The 10,846-nt window shown below is 45.7% G+C and overlaps 3 protein-coding genes across 3 annotated transcripts; 1 reads left to right on the top strand and 2 right to left on the bottom strand.

Annotated features, from left to right (window-relative positions):
• Positions 1-730: 730 nt before the first annotated feature.
• On the bottom strand, positions 731-3,143 carry COCSADRAFT_120711 (uncharacterized protein). Its single transcript, XM_007703483.1, has one exon. It carries the CDS (start codon positions 3,107-3,109, stop codon positions 1,100-1,102), a length of 2,010 nt encoding a protein of 669 aa, XP_007701673.1. The 5' UTR covers positions 3,110-3,143; the 3' UTR covers positions 731-1,099.
• Positions 3,144-5,167: 2,024 nt separating this feature from the next.
• Positions 5,168-6,358, top strand: COCSADRAFT_200940 (uncharacterized protein; the record flags this gene model as incomplete). The annotated part of the gene is made up of 2 exons (XM_007703482.1): positions 5,168-6,081; positions 6,158-6,358. The coding sequence occupies 2 exons, from the start codon at positions 5,168-5,170 to the stop codon at positions 6,276-6,278; spliced, it is 1,035 nt and encodes a 344-aa protein (XP_007701672.1). The 3' UTR covers positions 6,279-6,358.
• Positions 6,359-9,816: 3,458 nt separating this feature from the next.
• Positions 9,817-10,634, bottom strand: COCSADRAFT_93879 (uncharacterized protein; the record flags this gene model as incomplete). Its single annotated transcript, XM_007703481.1, has 2 exons — positions 9,817-9,870; positions 10,374-10,634. Coding segments are annotated over 2 exons (315 nt in total), but the record flags the coding sequence as incomplete, so codon positions are not given.
• Positions 10,635-10,846: the final 212 nt, after the last annotated feature.

Genomic DNA, 10,846 nt, shown 5'->3' with positions numbered 1-10,846 from the left:
CGATGCAGTCAGCAACAATACTTGCAGAGGAGAATAAGAAGCTACGTATACAAGTCCAGCGTCAACGAAAAAAGCAGAGTCAGCAGCGTCAATATATTGCTTCTGGTGGAGTACTCCAGGTCCAACAGGGTCAGCAGATAGCTGCAGAGGCAGAAAGGATGGTGATGGAGGCTAGCCAGAGCCAGGCTGGTGAGCGACGTCAGCGCGCACCGCCGACGTGTACGAAGTGCCACGTTCAAGGGCATACTCGGATCTCATGTAAATCTATATAGAGAATAATATCTCTTAATTTTATTCTATTTTATTGCGTTATTGTAGAGCAATTGCGCAGAGCGTCGGGTTAGGTTGGGCGGGGTGCCCAGCTTACTGATCTGCCCAGCTTACTGATCCCGCACGTTAGAACTACCAGCTGAATGAAGTTTTCAGCGAGAGATAGATTTGGAAAACTCTAGCTAAAGAATGCATTCCTGTTTCACCTCCAAAAAAGAAAATGTAGAGCTAACTAGCACTAGACAGGGCTTGTTTTACCGTGTAAGCGCCAACAAAACTAAGCTCTGTCCAGCGGCGTTCGGACGTACGTTTTGCACAACCTAACGCTATATCCATCTCCGATTTTCTGATGGAGCACCAATCTGGTACAGTATACAAAAAGTAGACAGTACCAAAAGTCCGTTCCTAAACACAAAGCGGTTTCCGCCTTTGATATCTAGATGGAACCCTGATTGGTTTTAGTGGACGCAAAACGGAGGCGGAGATGAACTGGCTCTCGGAGTGAATTAAAGAACGTGTTGCGGATTTTGATAGCATCGTGCTGGACAGTTATACAGATAGGTGCCCACGCAATAGTAGTTGTTAAATAACCTTGTGCTTTTTACCTGTTTCCATAAAAAAATATTGTCATAGCCTTTACAAGGCCGTTAAAGCAATCAAATCAGCTAAGCCAAATTCAGCAGGCCACGGTGACGGGAACCATAATGTGCTCCCTCAACTGAGAAAACCCTTCAACTAAAAAACGTATCATGCTGTGCTTTCAAAATCCAACGGAGCGACGTTGTGTTGTTTGTGCAGCAAGTTGGGACCTGAGGACGAGCGCGGCATCTCATGTAAGCCTCAGCCTCTGCACACTAAGCTTCCCATTCTTGACTTGCTCTGCAATCTCGCCATTCATATAACCATACACGAAGCCTTCGCCTACGACTTGCCAAGCGTTTCGAGATGCATCTCTCCTCAAAACAAGCGGGATGCTGCACCCGAATAGCACAGCGACAACGTCGCCAGGTCTTGCGCGACACGGTGCCATGCCAACATAGCCTCGTTCTGTGACCATCAATCGGCGGGCTTTCTTTCGTACAGTGTCGTGGAAGCGCGAGAGGAAGGTGCTCAGTTTGTCGTTCATTTGGTGAATGGGATGTGATGGTGGCCGATGCAGTGTCGGTGGTGGAGACGTAAACTCGGTAGGTACCCGTCTCACAAGATCCTCTAGCAACATGTCACCAAGTCTCAGCTTCCTGTTGTACTCGAACCATGTAGAGAAGCTCCAGTCTACCGGGTCGCCATCGATACACGCATGGCAAAGGAAAAGGAATTCGGCTATGTAGTGGACTGGCGCTTGAAAGCACAGATACTTGTCCTGTCGGTCGATGACCAAGGAACGAGCGACGGCTCCAAGCCAATCCATAGGTAGCATGATGGCTCTGGGTGCGCTGCTTTGCTCTTGTTGCGACTGCATCAACTCATGCCCAGTCTCTCTACAGATGAAGCTTTGGCATCGTAATTCCTGTCCATCAAGCCCACCTAGCCCGTGAACTGTATCCAACACGACGCCGTTACAGTACAGATCCTTTAGGTCATCTGAGAAAGAGACATGTGCTTGCTTCCTCAGTCGTATTCCAGGAGCGTCATACATGGCTTTCCAACGTGTTGACCGCAGCGGTCTGAAATTTCCAATGTGTTCACATGCACTTTGGCTTGCCATGAGGGGCACAGGAGAAGCGAACTCGATAGTCGTCCTCCAATCGGGAGTCCATGTAGGTGCTGCGTCTTCAGCATGCAGATCGCTGACTGCTGCGCTGCGACTGAACAAGTGCGTAAAGCAGATGATGTCAAGCGATTTGTGGACATTCCAAAAGGACCGAACAAGCCTCGCGAACTGATACGTGATGTCGGTAGTGTATTCGGCAGGACCCACGAGGTTTCTATCTTGTTCAGTGATGAGACCAAGAACGGAGTATATGCGATCTCTGCTGTCGGTTGCCGAGTGGTTGCCCAAGTATGCCATGATGGCAATCAGGTTGATGCCAATTGAATCTGGCTTGGTATGCCATTGATGGATACGACGTCGATTGAATGCGCCGTCGAACAGCTTTCGCGGTACAAGCTCATGTTCGAATTCTTGGCTCATGGTGCTACAAAGGAAAATGCTATAAATTGCCTTCTTGAACCTGCCGCGGCTGATGCTGGTGGTACCACAGTAGAGCTTCGCCTCTTTCGGGAGGACGAGTTCTTGCAATGTCCACACCCTCGTCCACCAAGGTCTAGCTAGCAAGTTGCTGACAGCAGCGCACTTATTGGTGAATTCGGGGCTTTGCAGCTGCTTGCGCATCGCGATATCGTTCCCATTGAACGTAAACTGTAAAGCGGAAAGGTATTGCATGAAGTCGATGGCATTGGTGCAGTCGCTGTCGCCGTCTTTCTCTTCGCCTAGCCACACGATGGCTCTTCTCGCTTTTTTGTAGATCTCTGCCATGATGTGCACCTGCTTCTCACGTTCACGACTGTCATCCAGATTGATGCAAAGAGAGTCGATCCACCACCAATCTGTGCCTTGGAAGTCGCCATGGCGAGTGACCATGTCAAGGAATGGCACGAGGCTGTCGAGTACAGGGAGTCTTCCAGTCTTCACATCGACTGTCACTCCGGTGTACTTGCGCTCGCCCCACACGTAGCTGGCTGTGTAATAGTGAGGCGCACCGGCGATGGGGAACTTGTGCAGTTCGCCGACGAAGACGCCATGTTCGGTCTGAGAGAAGCGGAGGAGGCGGATTGAAGTCTCATCAACAGCATCTGAGAAAGCTGAAGCGCTGACCGATGATGGCGTGCCAAGTTCCATAAGAATGCAGGAGATGAGTGGATGAGCGGGCGGGCATGGTGGACGGTGCGCGAAACCTCCAGAGCGGCTCGCCTCGCACAATTGAAGCCGCACAATTGAAGCCGCACATTTGGTAATCCTTGGCGACGGCGCCCCTCAACGCGACTGTTACTTCTCCGCTTTGACTGTTGCCCTCTAGGTGACTTTGAGACTAACCCATTGCTTCTTTTGGACTGTTGTAGAGCCTTTTGAGAGTCTCGACTTCATGTTGCTTGCTTTCTTTTGGACGGGCGGCTTCCTGAGCCACTTTTTTACGCTCCTCTGTCCGGCCTTCTTTCGCATTGTCCTGCAGTGCCTTTATTTAGTACATACCAGAGCCATAAGGTTCAGTATTTTCTATGGCTGATGATAGTCCAAGGTGTAAATATATTTCCTTGCGTTCGGCATGTGGATCGGTTCCGGACCTGATCTTGGTTGCCGATGCCACATCGCAGCTTCTCGGTCTACTAGCCGAGTCCGGGCACCGTTATACTAGTACTTTACAGTAGGGACTGCTCTGACAACAGTCCAGTCCAGCAACAAGCCAGCTCTTTGGAAACGAGCCCTAGATAATCTTGCCACATCAATTTCTAAAGTCTTGGTGTTACATATGTGAGCGTTGTGAGTTGATCAGTATTGTTTCTGCCATCTAGTTATAGTTTTTATAATTGGGTGGTGTATAGCCATTGCTTTTTCTTATCAACGAGTTACATCCTTTTTGCCGATTTGTATTATTCCAAATATGATACACGTCATATCATGCTAGTGCATAGTTACGAGCCATCAGTGAGGCGCTGCTTTGGTGGGCAGATAGTGTTCATTCGAATGTTTTCGGTCGAACCAAGAGTTGCTGTTGCCTCAGCGTATGCAAGACTGCGGAAGCATTGACTTCGGCTGGGCCTAAGATACTGAGACGCAATGAATACTCGCAAAACAGACGTTGATTTGCCTGCCCTCCAAGTTGACGAACTAAAGCCCGCCTTCTCCGCCTCGCGTCACTCTGAGCCCCTCGGGCGATTGAACTTATCTACGCCCAAGAAGCGGCGTCGCGCTGTACTAAGCCCCACTCAAGTAATGTACTACAGATGCCGAGCGTTACTCAGAGCATCCAGATTCTACGTATGAGTAGCTCAGGATTCCGTCAAGGTGCTACCTAAAGGACAATTAGTATGTTCCATTGAGAATAGTATTCATCTTAATCAACGTCTGCTCATCAGCTTGCTCCTACCTGTCATACCTTTTACCTGCGCAGCTTTGGAAATGCGTCGCAAATCCAAACAAAACCGAGTCCCTTCGCTCTTACTATCCAGTGAGATAATATCGAAGACACTGTAGCTGGGTTTAAGCATTTTCCAAACTCTGACTTGGGCAAATTTCTCTCCTAAAGTCTGGATTGTAGACTCGGACAGACCAACTTGTTCGCCAAAAGATGCGAGGTCTGCGGCGTTTGTTGTTTGTGTTTGCAGGCTATTGAGGCCGACAGACGTAGCATGAGCAACACCAATGCACTGCGCGAATAGTGGCCCGACGAGATGGTAGCGGAGCTGCATTGCAAGCTCTTGTTAAAGCCGACAAACAATAAGCGATGCCTCAGGATATTGATCAACGAAATCTCTCCTCAAATCAAAATGCGGTCGTTGTTTCCCCTCTCTTAAGGGCTACGGCTGCATATACATACAAACACTAGTATCCACATATGTGACTTACAATGGAGGATGTTCTCTCCAGCGAGGGCAGGGAGTACATTACAGCATGTCCTTATCGGCACCTCAACAAGCTAGACACTCCGCATTCGTCTGAATATCCCAAGAAACTTGTTCAGCCAATTGGCCTGTGTTCCTGTTGATCCTTGTTGTTGGTGGTCCGTGTTCGTGTTGGTCCTCGTCTATGCTGGCCTTTGTCCTTGTTTCCGTGCCCAGATATACCCATTATTGTTTGTGCCGTAAATCCTTCCTCTCGCGAATCCGGAAAATCGTATAACTCCCTTCTTTCTCTTCGTCTTCTGCTCTCTCTATCAGGATCCTCAAGCACTTCGCAAGCATGTTTGCTAACCATCAATACGATATCACCCCCGAGAAGCAGGCAAGCCTAGCGCGTTTCTTCTACAATCAACTCACTGTCACGCCTACCGAGGTTCGCGATGCTGATCTCCGAGGCAAGACGGCAATCGTTACCGGCGCCAATTCGGGTGTTGGTTTTGAGTCTAGTCGTCAGCTTTTAGATCTTGGGCTCAGCAAGCTCATCCTCGCAGTCCGCAGTGAGGAAAAAGGCAAAGCTGCTCTGGCTAAGCTGTCCCAGAGTCGTACACTTGATGCCAAGGCGATCGAAGTTTGGCTTGTTGACTTTTCTGACTACAGCTCGGTCGTCTCATTCGTCGAACGTACCAAGAGCTTGGAACGTCTCGATATAGTCATTCTTAGCGTCGGTATCTTCCCGGCCAGTCGCACCTTCAACGAACGTACCAAGCACGATGAGATGATCCAAGTGAACTACTTGTCTACAGCCTTATTGATCATCCTACTCCTCCCTGTTTGCAAGACCAAGGACAGAAGCCAGCCAGCCCGAATCACCCTTGTGTCTTCCGAAGTGTCCGCTTGGACAAGTTTCAAGGAGAGGAGTGAGCGTCCCTTACTCTCTGCCCTGGACAAGCCGGGCAACATCAATCTGCTGGACCGGATGATGGTTTCAAAATTGCTCGGCCAACTCTTCTTAGCTAAGCTCGCGAAGCTGGTGCCTACGACTGTTGCCATAATTAATTCAGCCTCGCCCGCAGGGCTGCACGACACTGAATTCGGTAAGGAGCACGAGAAGGGCATCATCGCAGCTATCGGAAAGTCGGTTCTGCGACGTATCTACTACTCGTCTGCTATCGGTTCGCGAACCGTGGTCGATGCTGCTGTGAAGCATGGCAAAGAAACCCATGGAGAATTCTTCTCCTTCCAAAAAATGGTTCCGTAAGTCATCTTGAAAAGTATCCTGGGCGTTTTATCGGGTCTAATTGTTTTTTCATTCGCTGACGACAATCTACAGCATGGCTCCGCTTGTTTATTCGTTTGAGGGACAGGATATTAGAGACCAGCTCTGGAATGAAACCATGGAAGAGCTCTCGTTCGCACGGGTGGAGACGATTTTGAAGGATGTTAGCATGTGAGACTGCTGTGTTTGTGTGATGGAGGCAGCAATCCTTCAAAATCAATATTGATCCCATAACTTGCCTACAGCTGTCTGAGCACTTTACTTTTCATCTTTCCCTGCAAGACAGCACAATCATACCATTGATACCCTCAATGACCCGATCAGTTTTTGTGTGACTATGAGGCCGAGTAACAAATGTTTTGGATATATGGCTTGACTTTTTTATCTCTGTTTGTGTCCCAGTACCAAAAGGTCAGCCTGATCTGAATCAGACTGATCCGGATCACATGATCCGTCCGATCTTTTTGAACCATCTGATCTTATCATATGGAGGAATGGTCGATCAGATGAAGGCTGGGATAGTTCACCGGATAGAGTTAGACTTAGATTGATAGTATATAGTCTGATTGTTCCATTGATCTAGATCAGCAGATTGATCGGCCCATCATCTCAAATAAATTCCCATTTGTTCGAAGTTCTCCTAGCTACAACAGTTTGCTATATAGCTTATCAGATCATTTATCTGGGAAAGGAATGACAGGCCACACCCCAACCTGTCAGAATCGGGTATCAGAAAAACTGACTTTGCAGTCAAAGTACAAAGTAAAATGATTCGGGTGAGCGTCAGCGAAACCCTTGTGTTGCATATACAGTACTAGGACAGCGATCTGTTCGCGTAAGCACGAGCCTCGCAACACCAACGCGATCAGCTCAGATCCACCACTTCTTCAACACCATGTAACTACACCAATATAAGCTCTTTTTCTGCTGAAATTTCGTATAATTAAATGCGCGGATGTGAGTTATCTAAAGCCTAACGCACTTACGCTATCGCGTAGTTTAAAGGTAGTTTATTAATAGCTAAAATTACTAACGCGCTTAGCTGCACGTAACGCTGTATCTAAAAAATAATATTACGATAGAAATACTACTACCGCGGCTAGGCTCTAAATTAATACTATTACCTCGCGATTACCGCCGACTATTATAAATAGTAAAAAGAAATCTATCTATTAAGTACGCTAATCTAATACGTAAGGCTAGAGTTAAAGAAGTATTACAGCTGTAACGGCGCAGGCAAGACTACTCGGATCAGTATCGGCGGTAGTGTCACTCAGAGGCATATAGGAGTGCGTGGGACATTAAACAAGCCTTGATTCGAATAGACACCTATAGGCCTTGTACGAAAGGATATTAAAAGTCTACAGAGCTAGCTATAGGGAGTGTCTCCTTATATACTTATCTTAGTCGGATCCGAATCGGATCCGACCTCACAACGAGTGGTTGATGAAGAGGGCGGCGAATACTACCTCCGATCCGGCTCTGGGATTGGTCCGATACTTGGCAAAGTTGTAACGTCGTTACAACAGCGTATAATATAACGTACGCTGGCTGATAAAGGCCTATATAAGTTTAGAGCTACTCGTTGACTAAAAATTAGTATAGTAGTAGCGTAATAGCGTCTTATTTAGGCTAATAACTAGCGTACGTTTACATTTTACTACGATACTTTAATCTTTAGTAATAAGTATAGTATCCCTCGTGGATCTAGCCGTAATATACCTTAGATATAGCGACTACCTATATAGAAATAGAAGCGCGAGATAATAGACGCAGTCTCTACTGCCTAGCAGCCCGCCTATATAGTTTAGGGCGCGATTTAGCTATATAGAGGTGGTTAAATTTAGCGCAGTCCTCTAGTAATTATAATCTATAATATATCCGCCTAACGGTATAGATATAGCTCTACTAGCTATATCTAAGCTTTAGAGGAAGGCCTATTACCTAACTATAGAGTTAGGCAGCGTTTTATATAAGATAACGTACCTATTGTTACACGGGGTATGGGTCTATACTTCTCTATCCTGGTCCGCACTAAGGCAGGTGAGTATTACGTTAGTATTCCGTGAGGCTTGTCTGGCGATGCAGTGGAGTTGGCGTGCTTAAGGAGGGTTTAACAAGACTAATCTATTTGATAGACTAACTTATGACAATCTTGTTAAGTAAAGATACTAGTAAGAAAGTACAATTTGAGTTGACCACAACGAGAGTAAATAATGAAATCCATCCATCCTTATATCCTCATTGCTTCCTGTCCTGTCCTCCCGACATCCCATCTTAGCGGGAGGTTTAGGAGAACATTAGCTTCCCTTTATGCGGTGGCCTCCCAGAGGCCATACCTTAGCGGGATGCCAAGTCACGTGATCGACGCCCCGCGTTGATCATTACCTTCTGACGTGGACGTCCTTAGGCCTTCAGCCATCTCGTCATTTGTTAAGGAGAGAGTCCTTCTTATTACTTGTAACATTACCTCCCCTCTTAGGGCTATCGTCTTAATACCCTAGAATATTATTTTCCCATACCGCGTGTTGAGACGCCGGCTGCATATAAGGTCAGAGCCCGCCCACTCGTTGTAGCCGTCTCTACCTCATAGCCTTCCTAACCATACCCAAGGTCCAGTCTTCCTATCGCGTTCGTCCTAAGAACTTAACTCGACAGCGCTAGGCTCGTGCTGACCGTATTCAATTACAGGAAAACGAAATAACTTTTCGTTATAAATATTATAAAGAGAAGGGCCTTTATTATTTCGTAGACACCGCTACGGGGCGTTATACCGGTTGTATTTCTATAAAAGCTAATTATAGCTTGTTCGTGACTAAGGAGGAGTAGAAAAAGGTAGAAGCAGACAAGCGTCAAAAATAGTTAGCTCTTCTGCGGGCTGAGGCCGAAGTTACGCGTCTTCGTCTAGAGGTTACTAAGACTAAGGCCCTTAAGCGGTCGTACGCCGATCGTAACTATACCATCTTAAGTCTATAGAATCGTACGAAAGAGCAGGCCGAGAGGAGCTTAGCCCCTAGCAGTACGGGCCTTCCTATTATCGAACCACCGCTATCTAAGTTATCGACTAATCTGGGCTAGTTACAGGCTAATTCCTTTAATCCTTCCTTTAATTACTCCTTCCTTTTTAAAAGGCTTCCCCTCGCTTCTCCGGGTGCTTCTAGTAGTATTTACGTACCAGTAACTTACAGTTCGTCAGGTTTCCTTCAGGTTCCTAAGTATTATAGCTTTTAGGCCATCCTTACTACTTAACTAAGTACTTCTACTAACTACCGATTTTTCGCAGGTTCTTAATTTCCTCAACCTCATACTCATCATCTTCAAGCTCTATATTCATTACTAGCTCAGTATCTAAAGGTGCTAGTTCCAGGAGTTTCTTATAAAAGACAGGGTGGATTCGTATACCTTATAGGAGTTTTAACTTATAGTTTACTTTTCCTATTTCCTCTAGGATTTCAAATAGTCCTATTCGGAGGTTGTCTAATTTTCTACATAGTCGTTTAGTTTTCAGGTTTTATCTTAATAAGAAAACTTTATCCCCCTTCTTAAAGATTAGTCCCTTAATCCTTAGTTTATTCGCTGCTTTAGATATTATAAGGTTTTATTAGGCTATATTCCTACTTAATTCTTTATACAATTCTCGTATAAGCTTCGCCTTATCGTCTACTTCTACCGCGATACTTTCGATATCCTTCAGATCTCAGTAAGCAGTCAGCTTATATCCGTAGTTCGCGTAGTGTGGCGAATACTTTATCGTTGCTAATTTTATACTATTATAGGCCAATTACGCTGTTAGTAGTAACTCTACCTAGTTGTTCTACAATTTGTTAGCGTACATCCATAGGTACTATTCTAATGTCTAGTTCGTGCGTTCCGTCTAGCCGTCTGTTTCTAAGTAAAAGCTTATTAAAAGCTTCTTCTTAACACCTAACTTTGCTAGAAATATACTCTAGTATTTAGACGTAAACAGTTTATTACGATCGGTAATAAACTCTTTAGGTATCTTATACTCTAACACTAGTGCCTTTGTAACCTTATACGCGCATTCATCTACCGTAATAGTCTCTTCTATAGGCACAAATTTTACTGCCTTAGTCAGTCAGTCTACGATTACTAGAATTATATCGCAAAATTAAGCTAATCCTAGTTCTAACGATCTTAAGAGCTTTACTATAAAGTCCATCGTTACGCTTGTCCATAGTCTAGATAGTAGCTATAGAGGTTATAATAGGCCGTAGGGCTTATATCTCTTAGGCTTATTCTAGTGACATACCAAATAGTTATCTAGTATTTCCTGCACCTTCGCTCGCAAGCGTGGTATTACAAACACCTTAGCTAGTCGTCTAACCATTTCGTCCACACCTGCGTGTCTATATTCTAGGGACTCGTACAAGGTCTTAATAAGTTCGGTTCTTATATATAGAGGTATATACGTGCTTATACATTCTCTTAGAGCTTTAAGCTCTTTCTTATCGTTTATTACTTCCAGCAAGTAGGGGTCCGTTTCTAACGCCCATAGCGTTACCTTTTCCTGCTATTATTTCTATAGTGTTTCTACCTACTTAGCCACCTTAGCTACCTTAGCTAGTTCCAGCTAGTTATACTTCAGACTACCATCGGGCATCATCTTAAGTAAGGCGTTATATAGTTCTTTATAACCCTCTTCGCGCAAATTAGACCTTCTACTTAAAGCGTCCGCTACTCCGTTAAGCGTCCCTGCGCGGTACGTAATCTTAAAGTCGAACT

The sequence above is a fragment of the Bipolaris sorokiniana genome (assembly GCF_000338995.1).
Source record: "Bipolaris sorokiniana ND90Pr unplaced genomic scaffold COCSAscaffold_10, whole genome shotgun sequence".
Taxonomy (NCBI): domain Eukaryota; kingdom Fungi; phylum Ascomycota; class Dothideomycetes; order Pleosporales; family Pleosporaceae; genus Bipolaris; species Bipolaris sorokiniana.
Note: the sequence above shows the minus strand (reverse complement) of the source record. Positions and strands in the feature narration are given on the sequence as shown.